Source organism: Haliaeetus albicilla, chromosome 3 (assembly GCF_947461875.1).
Source record: "Haliaeetus albicilla chromosome 3, bHalAlb1.1, whole genome shotgun sequence".
Taxonomy (NCBI): Eukaryota; Metazoa; Chordata; class Aves; order Accipitriformes; family Accipitridae; genus Haliaeetus; species Haliaeetus albicilla.
In genome coordinates, this window is record NC_091485.1 from 77285678 (window position 1) to 77301642 (window position 15965).

Consider the following 15965-nt stretch of genomic DNA (forward strand, 5'->3'; position numbering starts at 1 on the left):
GCAAGCCCTCTGCAAGCAAGTGGTTGACCATGTGCCCCAAGCTCCTGGGCAGACACTGGCCACAGCATGGGGCTGGCCCTCCCTGCTCACCAGGAGCATGACAGTTTCCATCCTGGGGCTGCTTTGGCTGGAGGCACTGACAACTCACTCCACGCACTGCAAACAACGCCAGCAGCCACCACAGCTCTGGTACCAGCATGGTCCCAGGCATGGCCACCATGAGGGACAGGCTCGGTCTCTGTCCCGGCTGGGCAGCAGGGACAGCTGCAGGAGCGGGGCTGCAGCTCCCCAGCCAAGGGACTCAGCCAGAGCAACGGCAGATTGAACAAGCCCAGATCCATGGAGACTTTCATGGCAGCCAGGACCGCGGGCAGGGCAGTCCACGAGCAGTTGTGCTGGGCACCCATCAGAAGAAGGTGGTGGCGGAGAGTCCAGAAGCCACACCGTGCCTCTGCACCCTTCACAGCCATCACTTGCCCAAGGTCCAGTGAAAGACGTGCCCCACGTCTCACACAGGAGCCAGTCACTGTGCCCCGGCCCCTGCCACCTGACCTGGGCTCCTGGGGCTGGGGCTGCCGTGACACTGTGCTGCGGTGGTCGGATGTCAGTATTTCAGCTGTGCTCCTGTATTTCAGCACGGGGCAGGGCCACCGTGTCATCCCTAGGGGCAGGGAAGGGAAGGATTTAAATTGGGAGCTTGCCTCAGCTGCTCATCCTGGCTGAGAGGCGGCGGGAGGAGGAGGACCAGAGCCTGCTGAGGAGCCAGCCGCTCTGGATACGTGTCCAGCAGGTAGGACAGAGCCCGTCTGGAGGGGGCACCGGGGCCACCACACAGCCCCCCCCTTCGGCATGGCACCCTCCGTGCAGATACCAGGGGCCTGCAAGGGATGTGGGGACCTTGCCTCTACCCCAAAACCTAGTGTTCAGAGGGCAACTGCTGAGGCCCAGGGGACTGGTGAGCAGGAGGTCTCCAGGCAGGACTCGGTCTTTTCCAAGAAGGGACAAAGTGACAGAGTGGCACCAGGGCTGGATGGAGCTGCTGCTCCATACGATGCGCTTTGTGTCCTCAACACTCCAGCTGAGCAGATCAGGACATTGAGATACGGGAAGGAAGCAACCAGAGCTATGGGACCTGCCTGAGCCTGCAGGCACCCGAGACAGCAGGCTGCCTATTTGTGCGGTGGGTCTCGGCTGGGAGCCCAGCAGCAGGAGGCTGTGAGGTGAGCACCAGGCTGGGGGGGCTGACATGGTTTCACTCCCCGGGGCGCAGGCAGGGCTTGGGACCACGGCACTGCCGGGCCACCCCTGCTCACTCCGGCTGGAAAACCGCTTCCACTGGGGCTTCTTGGGCTGGGCTGCAGCGACAGCTTGAAAGGACAGCCAGCTCCTGCCCCAGGAGCTGCGTGTACAGCCAAGCCCCGGCATCAGGACGTCTGATTAGAGACCAGCTAATGATAGCTTGCAGTTGGGCAACGTCTTTCCAGTATAGGGTGTTTACGCGACATCCATGTCCTACATAGGTGTCGCCTGCTCCAGGGCGTGACCACAGCACTCCGCTTTGTCCGGGACCCAGCACCACCCGAGCAGGCAGCACAACCAGCCCATCACCTCCTGGGAGGTTTCAGCTGCATCAGTGGAGTCAGGCAGGGGAGGGCAGCGAAGCTGCTCTCTAGGGCTGGAGCCACAACGTGGGACCAGAGCTGCTGGCTGCAGAGAAGAGCCTGAAGCCATGGGCAGGGTCCCCAAAGAGGCAGGGGTTGGTCTGTGACTGCTAGGATAAACCTCTCCCCCATTGTGATCCATCTATACCAGCATCAATCCAATATTTAAATGGATGAAAAGCCATGACTCAGAGACTTTTAGACCAGTTAGGTAAACAGTTGGAGAATTAAGCTGTGACCCTGATAATGACTTAAACATATCATTAACATCAGTCACTGTAGTTTATGGGAGATGGGTGTTCCCAAGGAAATGTTTTGGGTTTCATTTTTGCGGTTTTTACAAGTCTGTGGCCTCATCACCACGCAATGTTGTAGATGCTGAAAGTTTATAGGGCTTCCAGAACAGACCAGGTGACAGCATGCGAGACATCCCTCAAGGATTACTACACAGACCCAAAATGCATCCAGCTCATGAAATCCACTGAGCTGAAAATAGTCAGAGGTTGACATAGAAATCAGGGAAATATTACACACCTTGCCCCATTCTTCATCCTTCCCCTGTTGTCCACTTATGGCTCAAGATGGAAACAAGACTCTGGACTACACAGACCCTTGGCCTGACTCTGCATGGCTGTTCTGATGTCTGCTCGAGAGCACGGCTGCCTTCCTCTGAAACACTTCAGGCAGTGCAACTGGCGTCTTGGTTTACGGTGCTGCATTTTTATGGCTGATGGGGAGAGGGTACCCGCTGGATTGACTGTGACTGGTCACACTAATTGCAAGGTACATGCCTGAATGGGAGAGATCACTGCAAGCAGCCGCTTACAGCAGGCTCCCTGAGGTACCTGCTCTTAGTCCCTCACTACTGTCTAATCTTTATTTTTTTATATATATATATATATATATGTAATTTTATCTACCATTTTACCTACATAACAATTAGCTAATAACAGAGACTAACCATTCATGACTGCCCGCAGCACAGGAGCTAGAAGCTCCCAGTGAAAATACTTTCCCTGCAAAGTGTGATTAAATAACAGGCCTTGTTGCCACAGGATGTTATAGAGGCTGATGCCAGTCCTGGACTTGCAGACATGACCACACAGGTCTGTGGAGGACAGCCTGCGGTGGCTACAGACTGTGGTCCAGAGCAAGCCTGGCGCAGGACGTCCAGAGAGCTGTGTGCCAGAGGGCTCAGCCAGAGCATCTCTCTCTACCATCCTGTTCCTAGAGCAGCTTCCCTAAATATCTGGAGAGAGCACTTTGACCCTGCTGCAGAGAGAGCACTCAGTCATACAAACCCTCCCATTGACTCTGCCCTTGTCCCCAGTTGCTGGAACTGGTTAGAATGGTCCCCAGGATGGTGTCTGGCACCAGCCGACTAGCCCTCCCACGGACAATGCCCATGCACAGTTCAGAAGTCAGCATGGGTCAGGAGCGGTGCCAGCGCACCTGCAGCTATAGACCCCACTTTTGGAGGACAGGAGAGTGTAACAGGATGGGGGCTTGAGGCTCTGCCAGCCCAGTGGCCTTAGAATAATCAGAGATCCAGGCACATCTCAACCGCAGCAGAAGCACAGCCTGAGAGAAGGTCTCTGCCAGCTCACACCCACTGCTGCATGTGGATCTTACCAGCCACTCATCTGTTGCTAGACCATTCCCACGTCCTGTGTCATGCCAGGGTGGTGTGGGATCACACAGCCAGAAGAAAGATCTCCATGGACAGCCATGAGCCAGGCTGTGCCTGCCACCCTGCTCGGTGCTGGCAGTGTCCCACCACGCTCACAGCCTGCCCATGACCAGCACGAAGCCAGGCAGCATGGTCTAAGTGGACAAGAGCAGAAGATGACTTGCAGCACTAGCCAGCACCTCTCTGCAGCTGGATAGTCGCTGGTGGCACTCATATCAGGAAGTCACTGCTGTTTCTTGGCACAACCTGAGCTTGTCAAATGACCCCCAGGTAAATCTGCCAGACCCAGGGCAGCACAGGAGCCAGTACTGAGGGAACAGGGAGGTGAGCAGTGGCCATGATGCCCACTGGCACCCTGTGGCATCAGCCCAAAAGCAAGCAGTGGTTGTGTCAGCCAGGAACAGAAGAGGAAAGTCATAGAGGCCACAGGTTTGAGGCAGCTTCAGGCTCTGGGAGAGCAGGCAGCGCCCTGGGGGCCCAGAGTGGGGCCAAGTTATCCATGCTGCTGATATAATGCTTCTTTGCGGAGTGCATATCTCTCACTCTGTGACATGGTCCTCAAACCTCTCCGCCTGCCAGTACCTGAGGTGCTGGTCAGCTCTGCTTCCCTTGCCTGCTCCCCTTCACGGCACTATCCGTTTTCCTGCCCTGAGCGCGGGAGCTCTTTGGCATAGGCATCGAGCCTTCTGGTCACGAGAGTGCTGCATCTCTGCGCCATCTGGTCATGAGAGTGCTGCATCGCTGCACCAAGCCTACCAGCTGCACAGAGATGTGTAGAGCCCACCACTGCAGCTGGGAGGTGCACAGCATGCCGAACAGGCAAAAACACACTGGCCGGGCTGTCACTGCTGCTTCCAGAGAGCTCTCATCCGCTGTTCGAGAGGCAGCTGGGCAAGGGGTACTCTTGGCCCCGAGACTGCTGCTGAGAGAGGAGGATGGCAGCAAAGCCTCAGGCCCCACTCTCTGCTTCTCTCTGGGCTCCTGCTACCACATCCACGGAGATGGCTTTCTTCACACACGCCATGCAAACTGCATAAGAACATATGTCTTACCAAGATGTTTCTTTCTCTCTCCTCAGACAAACACAGTGCCCCACAGTAGCAGGACTGTTGCCCAGAGACAATGCAGAAGATGAGTGGACCCCCTCAGAACAACAAGTCAAGCAACCTGATTGCAGGGGGACACAAAGAGGTGGTTGGGGGTGGAAGTAACTTCATAGCTGGAGTCTTCATCCAGGCTATGAATAAGAAGATAAGTATCTATGATGCCATGATGAGGGGGCTCCTGACACCGGGTACGGCCCTGGTGCTGCTGGAGGCACAGGCTGCTTCAGGGTTCCTCACCGACCCCGTGAGGAACGAGAAACTATCCGTGAAAGAGGCACTGACTGCAGGACTCATAGGCAGAGATTTTTATGAGAAGCTGCTGTCGGCAGAGGGAGCCGTGACAGGGTACACAGAGCCGTACACAGGACACAAGATCTCCCTCTTCCAGGCCATGAAGAAAGAGTTCATCGTGAGGGAGCACGCTATCCGCCTGCTGGAGGCCCAGATCGCCACCGGCGGCATCATCGACCCTGTCAACAGCCACCGCCTCCCCGTGGAGGTGGCCTACCAGCGCGGCTACTTTGACCAGGAGATGTGCCAGTTTCTTTCTAACCCCAAGAATCAAACGAGAAGTTGCTTCGACCCCAACACGCATGAAAACCTCACTTATACACAGCTCCTCCGCCGCTGCGTACCTGACCCAGACACGGGGCTGCTCATGCTCCATGTGATGGACAAGGGCTCTGTGCTCTACCAGCTGAACAAGGATTCCCGGAAAGCCCTGCAGGCCGCCCGCACCACCGTCAACGTGGGGCTCTTCCAGGGCCAGAGTGTCACCATCTGGGAGCTCCTCTTCTCCCGCTACATCCCTGATCACCAGAGAGAGGAGCTGCTGAAGAAATACAAGGCAGGGACGGTCACCATCCCGGAGATGATTACCATCCTCACCACCATCATCACCAAGGCAGAAATGGAAAACGGGGATCTGAGCTCATCCACAGTTATACCCAACAATGAGGTGGAAGCATCACGACCAGTTCAGGATGTACACTCCCAGGACCAACAGTTGAGAAAGTCCTTAAAGTCTGCAACCATCTATGTCACTGCTGGTGAGTTCCAGGGGCAAAACATTTCCTTGTTGGATCTGCTTTTTTCCAAATACATCCCTCAAGGGAAGCGGCAGGAGCTGCTGGAGCTGTACAGAGCAGGGATACTGACCCCAGAGCAGGTGGCTACTGTGGTCACCACCATCATAAACAGAACAGAAGCTGCAAATGCCATGCTCATGGCAAATGCCAGAAGTCCACACAAGGCAGTGACAAGGGCAGAGGAAAATGGAGATGATTTTTCAACCCAAGATGCACAACTAGATAACATCTTGAAGTCTACCACCATTGATGTGCCAGCTGGTGAGTTGCAGGGCAGGCAGGTCTCTGTGTGGGACCTGCTCTTCTCTGACTACATCCCTGAGGAGAAAAGACAGGAGCTTCTGGAGCTGTACCGAGAAAGGGTATTAACTCTGGAGCAGATGATAACTGTTGTCACCATTGTCATCAAGAAAAAAGAATCTACAAGCAGGAAATTCCTAATTGCAGTCAAGACTGCTGACAAGGACACTGTGTCAGAAGCAGGAGAGAAGGATGATGACTCCCCCAAAGAAGAACCATGGGAAACAGCCTTGAAAACCACGGCCGTCGACATGGAGGTTGGGGAGTTTCGGGGCCACAAGGTCTCTGTGTGGGACCTGCTCCACTCCAAGTATATCCCAGAGGAGAACAGAAAGGAGCTCCTAGAGCTGTACCAGGCAGGAGAGTTAACCCTTGAGCAGGTGAAAACTGTTGTCAGCACTATCGTAACCAAGGCAGAAGCAGCAGGGGCAGAGCAATTGGCAAATGCGAGCAGTCCGAGAGCAGAGTCGACAGTTGCAGAAGCTGAGCACACCTACCTGCAGGAGGACAGGACCTGGGAAGAGACCCTGAAGTCCACCACAGTTGAGATGTCAATGGATGAGTTCCAGGGGAGGCAGGTCTCTGTGTGGGACCTGCTCTTCTCTGACTACATCCCTGAGGAGAAAAGGCAGGAGCTCCTGGAGCTGTACTGTGCAGGGACACTGGCCTTGGAGCAGTTAATAATTGTTGTCACCACTCTCATTAAGAAAAAAGAATCTACAGGCAGGAAATTCCTAACTGCAGTCAAGACTGCTGACAAGGACACTGTGTCAGAAGCAGGAAAGAAGGATGACGACTCCCCCAAAGAAGAACCATGGGAAACAGCCTTGAAAACCACGGCCGTCGACATGGAGGTTGGGGAGTTTCGGGGCCACAAGGTCTCTGTGTGGGACCTGCTCCACTCCAAGTATATCCCAGAGGAGAACAGAAAGGAGCTCCTGGAGCTGTACCAGGCAGGAGAGTTAACCCTTGAGCAGGTGAAAACTGTTGTCAGCACTATCGTAACCAAGGCAGAAGCAGCAGGGGCAGAGCAATTGGCAAATGCGAGCAGTCCGAGAGCAGAGTCGACAGTTGCAGAAGCTGAGCACACCTACCTGCAGGAGGACAGGACCTGGGAAGAGACCCTGAAGTCCACTACAGTTGAGATGTCAATGGATGAGTTCCAGGGGAGGCAGGTCTCTGTGTGGGACCTGCTCTTCTCTGACTACATCCCTGAGGAGAAAAGGCAGGAGCTCCTGGAGCTATATCGTGCGGGGACACTCACCATTGAGGAACTGGTCAACACCACCAGCAGCATTGTGACAGACAGCAAAGAAAGGCATCTTGCAAGCCTTCCCCAGCAGACAGTGGATCTCCTCCAGTCCGAGGGCTCCTATATTACTTTTGGCCAGTTCCAGGAGCAGAGGGTGTCAGTGTGGGAGCTCCTCTCCACCAAGCAAGTCTCCGAGTACAAACGAGAAGCACATCTCGACACTTACGGCACAGGAGGGCTGACCATAAACAAGATCACCATCACCACCACTGTCATCACAGGCCCACAGCGTAAGAAGAGACACCACCAGGACCACTAGCACCACCCACCACAAAAGAGGAATGAGCTCTGCCTCCTGGGGCAGGCATGGCCTGGGCACTTGTGAGAGTTCGCTCTCCACATAACTCAATTATGGGCAGGAAAGAGCGGTGACAAACCTGTGTGCGGAACAGTGCGGGTGCGTGGTTAAACTCCTTGCTGTCTCAACTACTACTTTGCTGAGATTTCTTTTGCCCAGCGGAGCTTTCCCGGAGGGGTTCTGGGGGAGGGTCCAGGAAGGCTTGTGGCTGCGGCTTTCTGCTGTGCACACACAGGCAGTGACACAGAACAGGGAAATGTGGAGCCAACACCCAAGTCAGATGGGTTGGAGACTGTCACGAATGGGAGCAGGCAGAAACCCCAGTGCAGGAGCTGCGGGCAGCACAACTGGCAGCCCCAGAAGAGGCACAGAGGGACAGACAACCTCTGCTCAGGATAGCTGGGACCCTGGCCCTGCTGAACAGCAAGCAGCGGGGACAGCACATGTGGCTGTGGTCGCCCATGGGACATTTAGCCCTGACCTGCCCTTTGGCTCTGCTGCTGCAGGCTGGGGTCATGGGGGTCTGCTGGGTTGCCAGAGGTCACTGCATGTGAGCATTGCGGGGAGAGGGGTGCTGGTGCCAGGGCTCTGACACCTGCAATGGTGAGAGGCTGCTGGGTGCACGCGCAGGAGCGGCGGTGCTTCCGTGGGGCGAGACGATGCTGTACACAGGGCGGGAGTGCTCCCATGTATGACAGGGAAACCTCAGATTCCTGTGCGCGTGGAAGTCACTGCCTGTCATGGAGGGAGAAGCACCCACAGGAGCATCCTCACGCCGCTCAGTGCAGTGGGGGGGGCAAGCATGGCTCCCTGACCCATACCCCTGCATGCACGCGCAGAGGTGTGCGTCACGGAGCTGTGCATGCGTGCGCTGCAGAGCCGTCTGCTGCGAAACCACGTTCTGTGCCCGTGCACGTGTGCCACACAGGTGTGTACTGGAGAGCCGTGCACGCCTGTGCCACAGAGCGTGTGCCCCAGGCTGTGCGCGCCGGTACGGCAGAGCCACGTGCTGCAGTCAGGCACACACGTGTGTGCAGAGCCACGAGTAGGGCTGGCCATGTCATGCCGTGGGGAGCCCTGTGCTGTGTGGAGGTGCCAGGGGGAGTGGACAGACACAGGGCACAGCCCGCAGTGTGCGTGTCTGTGTCCCTGTTACCAGGCTCTGTATATGCATGTGTGTGCAACACAAGGCTCTCTCTGGCTGTGACACAGCTGCTGTCCTCTGCCGGCATGGTGGGGCCCTCAGGCCGTGGACTCGTGGCCAACCCTTGCCCCTCTCCTGGGCAAAGCTGCCCTCCACCTCTGCACCCCATCCCGCCCGGCTTGGCCATGTCGGTCCCGCACTGGCAGGGGCCTGGCCATCTCACAGCTCACCCGCAGCCCTTGGTCAGGGAAGCGGCTCTGCCCAGCCACACCTTGCACAGCCTGTGCGGATGGGCCGGACCTGCACACCTGCACCACTTGCTAGCTGCCCCCAGTCTGGGTCCCACAGCAGGGACCCCCAGCATGGCCCCCCCTGCAGCTCGGATACCCCTAGTCCAGGCCCCTACAGTGGATCCCCCCAGCCCAGGCACCCCCAGACAGCCCCCCACCCAGTCCAGCTGCCCCAGCCTGGACCCCCCAGCATGGGTTCCCCCCCACCCCAAGGCACCCCAAAGCCCATCAGGGTCCCACAGACAGACTTCCCTGCAGCATGGGGCCTTCGGGGCCGCCACAGTCCAAGCTCCAGCCCTGACCAGGGCACCCGGCCTTGGCCTGCCATCCTGTGGGGTCTCATCAAGCCACCCAGCAGGTCCCCATAGTCCCCCTCCTGAGGCACCCCCCAACCAGAGGCTTGGTGCTGGGCATGGCATGGCCTCCCTGCTGTGCACCCCAGTGCCAGGGCCTGTCGGGTCTCCCCAAATGCCCAAATCCCCTGCCATCCACACAGGGCCATAGTGCTGGGACCAAGGGGCTCCATGGGGTCTGTGGTACACGCAGGGATGTGTGCCCCAGCCCTGCCAGCCCTGACCGGAGATGGGGAGCAGCACCCTGCCGCATGGCAGGGCCCTGCTCTGCTCTGGATCTCATGCACCACACCATGCCCGCCACCTCCCTCATCAGCTCTCCACTCACAAGGGGACAGGGAAGATGCAAGCCAGTCCTTTAGCCAGGGACAGACTTCCCAGGGATGAGCCCCACCACCAGGTCGCACCGCCCCAGGGAACGGTGGCACGTTTTTGGGGGGGCCTGCTCAGATCCTGAGAGCTGCAAGGGCTGCAACCTCCCCCAGAGCTGCGGGCAGGTTCAGCCATCCTGCTGGGGACGCTGCCTGTGGCGTGGGTGGCACGTGGCCAAAGCCACAGTGAGTATCACCCACAGGGAGAGGCTAAGCAGGGAGCCCTGGATGCGCCCACCACAGCTGTGGGTGCCTGTGGGGAGGGTTCCCTGTGCACAGTGCTCTGGAGCCATGTGAGAGCACCGGGAGAGCCAGGCACAAGGGCTGTCCCTGGGGCTGGCTGAACGTTTTCATCCCAGCCACCCTCACGTTACACACGTGGACAGCCATAGCAGCTGTCCACACAGAGCCCACCACCCTGGGGCATGGCCTGCAGCAGAAGCACCCATCCTTGCTGGGGAGGCGTAGGAAGGTGCTGGCAGAGGTTCCCATGAGACCTGACGCTTCAGTCCCAGGGGCAGCAGAGCCAGTCCATCAGTGGAAGCTTACTAACAAAAGGACTAACACAGGGCTAATTTGGGCACACAGCAGCACAGGGACTTCCCAGGCTTATCGACGCCGCTGCACAGAGGGAATGGAGTTGCTGGAAATTACTAGGAAGGGAGCAGAGAGCAGAATACCATCCCCTGAGGTGTTCGTTGTCCCATCTTGTTGTCCCATCTTGTGAGGACTCAGAGAAGCATAAGAATGATGAAACATAGGGAAGGAAAGAGGAAGGACTGAGTAGACTCCACAGATGGAGAGATGACCAAGGCAGACGGCATAGTAGTTAGCAGTGGGGAGATTTGTTCACTGCCTTTTCCAACTCAAGGATTGAGGGTTATTGCAGAATCCAGCATGTGACCAGTTCAGGTCGAAGGAAGTAATTCTGCATACTCTGGGTAGCTGAGCTGAGGAACTCCCTGCTGTGGGATGTTCTGGGTGCTAAAAGTTTCTATGGATTCAAAAAGTGTTTGGAGTAAGCCATGGAGGAAAATCCATCAAGGGCTACTAAATAACAAGAGAGAGATCATCATTTCAGTAGCTCCCAGAGACACAAAGCCCTGGGGCCTCTGAGGACATACCAGAGAAGTGCTGGCATACGCTTGCCTTGTTCTCACGCTGCTGCCTACACACTTGCTGTTGGCTGGTGCCGGGTTACAGAGTTGGATGGGCCATGCAGATGCGGCCCCACCTCTGCGTTCTTGCTTCTTGCAGGCAATTGGCACCAGCTTGTGCCACTGGCTCTGAGGTGGACCGAGGGGCCTGGATTGTGTAGGCAAGCAGAGGACAGTGGGCAGCAGGACTCAAGCAGCCAGGGTGGTGAGGTTCTGAAAGGAGCCTGTGCCAGCTCCAGCCTGCCTGGGGATCCGAGGCTGGGAGGTTTCCAGATGGCTCCCCGGGACTCAGATTGCACTCCCACAGGAAGTGCTGAATTTCCAAAAAAGAAGCTGAAAGAAAACAGGACATTGTGTAAGGGAAAAGCTGCATACATTTGCATAGTTATAAGCTGGTTGCATAACTGAATGCATCTGAATAGTATCTGAATACTCTTTGGAGGCATGGGGGCAATAGGGAAAAAGAAAGGGCCAGGCAGTCTGAGTGTCTGCTGCCCAGTCCCTGCGGGAACATCGCACCACAGTGGATGTGCTGGGTAACTTCTCAGTTTCATGGGAGACGACTGGGATTGAGAGCAAAAGCCCCAGGACCTGACCTGCTGGAAAAGGAACAGGAAACCAGCAAACCCATCGCTGTGCCCACAGGCCAGGCGAAGTCACAGTCACGAGTGGTGAAGCAGGTAGGGTGCCCACAGCACAGCAGCTTTCCCTGCTGAGTGATGGTGTTCCTCACTCATGGGGGCCGTAGACCTCCATGGCAGTGCCCTCAAGCGCAGGGGACAGAGCCAGCCAGGCCCATTACCCCAGCTGGAGCATATCAACCCAGCCGAACAAAGCAAACGTGGCTGGCAGGGCTCTCCTGGGTCAGCATGCCTGCTCCCTGCTGGGCAGCAGCTTCCCATAGAAATCTTTCTGCAAAATGGGCAGGCTCCCGATACCTCTGCTCCGGGAGCTCGTTCTAGTCTGCCTCCTCCAGCAGCTAGAAACACCCTCCTAGTTTTCAGCCAGCTCAGACCAATTTCCTCTTATGCAAACCCCATCCATAAGTTTAAGCAGATCTCCTCCTGCTCCAGTGTTTTTCACTGATAAAGCTACACTGGGCAATCTTATCTCCCGTCAACGGCTGTTTTGACAAGCTATCAAGCTGGGCTGCTCTCATCTCCTCTCTGCATTCCCTCAGTCATCTTGGTTGCTCTTCTCTGCACCTTTTCTACAATGAATTCATGTTTTTTAGCATGGCTGGTGCATGGTCTGTAAATAATGCTCTGTATAACAACACTGGCACTATCTGCCTCTTCTGGAAATACATCCCAATAGAGTTAAGAATGCACCATGTCTTCGTGGCTGCATTATGTGGCAGCCTACATTCATCCTGAGATTGCTGAATGCATGCAGGCCTTTTCCTCTTTAATCACTTCCAAATCGGGGGTGTAATTTATGGCATAAATGTTTGTTCAGTGACTCCAGGGCATGACTTTGCATTCTGTACCATTCAATTTCCTCCCATGACTGTTAGTTCAGCCTTCAATGTCACCCGTTGCCCCTGAATGCTGTTCCGGCCCTCTGCTCTACCATTTCACTACCTCACCTGTTAGCTACGCTGACTGATCCTGTTATTTTATGACCAAGTCATTGATAAAAATATTAATTTGGCTCTTAGAGCCCATTTTTTCGCTTATAATTCCCCTCTCACCACAATTCAGTCTCCTAGGGGCAGATAGGACATGGGATGTGTCTATATCTATGCAGCAGCAAGGCTGCTGCAGGAGACAGAAGTTACTTTTTTGGCTTCACTACTGTTGTGATCTGCCATTGTGTGCAGTTGTCTTGGTTTTGCCTTAGCAGAACAAAGAGGGGGTTTTAGCAGCAGAGCTCTAGGGTGTCTCCACCAAGTTTTTTTCCCAAACCCCAAATATGACAGCTAACATCATCTTTATGCTCAGCTGAAAGTCTGTTAGGTTCTCCTAACAAAAGTTTTTACCTCAAAGATAAAAAGGAACAAAAGATATTGTTATGATGAAAGGTTTGCTTAATTTCCCACTTAACTGGTTCTACTTCTTTTTCTTAATAAAAGGTCAAAAAAGTGTTAAAGGCTGTTGGAACGGGGAACTCCCCAGCTATAATATGATAGCCCAAGCTACACTTTGCTCCTTGCTGCTGTAAGAGCAAAGATAGGGTTATTTACCTCAAAGCCCTCCAGGCAGAGGCCACCCAGGCCACCCTTCCTCCTCACCCTGCACAGGCTGCAGGGCTGCATGTAGGCAGGGTGGGGAGAGATTCAAACCTGGTGCAGGGCCCCAAGAGCTGAAGCTGTTGCTGCATTGCACTGTCCCCCTACACACCTCGCTGCTGCGCAGGCACAGAAGCTGCCTATCCCTGCTCCCCTGCATCCGCCAGCATCCTCCAGGGCCAGCATCCGAGAGCAGGGGCAAGAGAAGAGCCTGGAGCCAGCCAGCTCTGCCCAGGGACAAGGGGCTCCTTCAGGAGGTTCGGGGGAGGCCACGTGTCCTGCGGAGCAGCAGGGCTGCAGAGGGAGGCAAAGCGGGAAGGCACCTAAAGGAACTGGCTGAGATTAACAAAAGGAAACCGTGGCCTGAAGAGCAGGAAATACCCTGGCAGCTGAACACAGGAGGCCAGGACATGGAAACACCGGGGTTGGGGGCCACCTCAGCTGCACACAGCACAGGGTGTGCTGCTGCACTGAACATGCCGTCCTCCGCTGAAAGCGCTACCTGTAGCCAGGCTTCCCTCTTGGCGAAAGAGGCCAGCAGTCAGGAAACTCTAATCCGAGTCCCCTGCCAGGGCTGCGGAGCAGCACTGAGCCCTTCCAGCTGCCTGCAGGAGCCTGCCAAGAAAGGGAGAGCAGGCAATGAGGTCTGACATAAACCAGGCGCCCTTTGTGCATGGCCAGCTACAAGCAACGAACAAAATAAAATCAGCCTTCTCTGGTGGGAGTACCAGTCAGAGCAGCAGCCTCACTCGCTCTGACAGCTGGCTCTTGCAGGGCAATTACTGATAGTGCTCCCAGGACTTTGACCCCCACCTCCCTCTGTCATCCCTGCCCTTGACCCTGCTCCCCTTCACCTCTGGCTGCCACAGCTCCAGGCTCCCTCCCTCCACGCCTCTGGTCAGACAGGGATGCCTTCCTCCCTCCCGGCAATGCCCCTCTCCCTCTGACCACCGGGTCCAGCTCCTCCATCACCCAGAGCCTGTCCTGCAGCCCATGGCTGTGCTCTCACATCTGCAGATGGTCACACAGCCACTGCCCCCAATCCACTGCAAGCAGCCTCTCCCTCTGCTTAGCCCCACACATTGGCCTGGCTGCTGTCCCCTGGGTCGCCCTGCTCCCTTGCAGACGGACAAGCCTTCCCAAGCAGATTCAAAGCATCCCATTTTTAGCATTGAGCTGTGACCAGTTACAGCAAATGCCCTCATCCCAGCACACACCCACACACTGCGCCCTGTTCCTGTGGTCAACTTCACCTCTGTTTATGTGGTGCACTGTTACATACGCTGGCTTTTTTTCCACTTATGGAAGCACTTATGGAAGAGCTGGATACGTTTCCTCCACTGTGTGGGAGCTGCCAGTGGGAACACAGGCAGAGCTCAAATGAGCAGGGCTTAGACATTATAAAAGTCTGCAGCCCCTCACCAAGCTCTCTGGCCTGACCTTTGCTCTGAGATGTTTGCAGAAGTACGTGCCATCCCAGGGGTGACAGTGGAGATGCTTTCAACAGTAATAGCTGTAAGAAGTAGTTTCAGGAAACTGCTCTGCATTATTCCCAGGAGAGCCCTGATCCTGCAGCATTAAACGCGTGCTGGCCTGCCCTCCTGTGAATTCACACATCTGAATTACATGCTGACACCAGCAGGTTACACACTTGTGTAGGTCATGCGTTTCTGAAGGACATATGTGGGGAGCTGCAGAACAGGGGAGGTTAGAGCCTCATGCATTAACTCAGTAAACACAAATAGATTCCTGAGAAGCTATGTGCTGGCCACATGTTTGCCCTGCAGAAACCACTAACAAATGTGCTGAAAGAACACAAAGCAGCAGGGAAGATGTTTTGTCAGCTTCACAGAGTCAGTCTGGCACCTAGACTGAACCTTAAACCGTAACAAAGTGCAAGTTGTGCAAAAACATGTGATGTCATTACATCCCAGCTCTATCCATCAAATGCGGATAAAAATAAATGGCAAGCCAAGAGGGGCCTCCTAGCAGGGAGGGGAGGAATCCCAGCCCAGACCTCTGTACCATAAACACCAGCACCCTGCAGAAGCCAGCACTCCCTGGCTGGAGCACAGGCTTGCTGGGCAGCACAATGTGGGTGCCCTGCTGCTGCAGAGAGGGATGGTCCCAGCTGCACGGCGTCACCTGGGCTTCCCTGCAAAACCCGGATCCTGCAGAGCATTCTGGAACGGAATAAAAGCAAACTAACCCTGAAAGGGGTTCAAAAATCCCCTCAGACTCGGGCAATTTAAAGTCGGAGCACACTCAAAATGATACATAACTGGGACCCGCATTAAATAAAACAAGGAGCTCCTGGCTAGCTGCACGTCACTGCAAGACAAACCCCTCAGGACTGCCACGCTGTAAGGCGGCTTTCAGATCCTCTGCACTCTTCCACTCATACTGTGGCTAAAAGCATAGCAGTGCAGTTCAAGCCACGGTCCTTGAGGTAGCAGTGCCCAGGTCAGCTGGTGAAACTGGGTGAGACCAGAAAGGAGCCCCAGTTCCACATCTCCGAGTGCCCCCTTGCTCAGGGACTGCTGAGCAGAACTGGTCTGTTCGCCCTTCCATGGAAGTGGAAAAGGAGAACTTTACCCGAGCAGTAAATCCTTCCTGCCTCAGCTCCTGCATGCAGGAATCCTGAATGGAAACCAAAGCCTGTACCTTTAGACGCGTTAATCTCACTGCCCAAGAACCCTGACCTCTTTAGCCAAGAGCCCCAATCCAAATGGAGGCACTGCAGAGGTTTTCCTTTCCTCAGGACAACCAAAGAGGAGTTCAAGGAAAGAGGGGTTAAAGGCAGCAGCGAGCCACACCAGCTGTTCTGCCAGCAGCACTGTGCCGCAGGATGCACGCAGACCTTCCCCAGGGTCCGTGACTGCAAACTGGTGGTCGGATGAGGTGAGACAAAGCAGAGGACCAACCTGAGAGAGGCCTGGCGGACAGACAGGACAAAGACTGTGAC

The 15965-nt window shown here is 55.6% G+C and overlaps 1 protein-coding gene across 1 annotated transcript; it reads left to right on the forward strand.

Moving 5' to 3' along the window:
• Positions 1 to 712: 712 nt before the first annotated feature.
• Positions 713 to 7573, forward strand: LOC138684867 (epiplakin-like). Its single transcript, XM_069780272.1, has 2 exons — positions 713 to 790; positions 4430 to 7573. Exon 2 carries the CDS (start codon positions 4474 to 4476, stop codon positions 7414 to 7416), a length of 2943 nt encoding a protein of 980 aa, XP_069636373.1. The 5' UTR covers positions 713 to 790; positions 4430 to 4473; the 3' UTR covers positions 7417 to 7573.
• The last annotated feature ends 8392 nt before the right edge of the window (positions 7574 to 15965 follow it).

What these genes read in the sequence shown, in the direction of transcription:
- LOC138684867 (XM_069780272.1), top strand. Translation starts at nt 4,474, where the DNA reads ATGCAGAAGATGAGTGGACCCCCTCAGAACAACAAGTCAAGCAACCTG.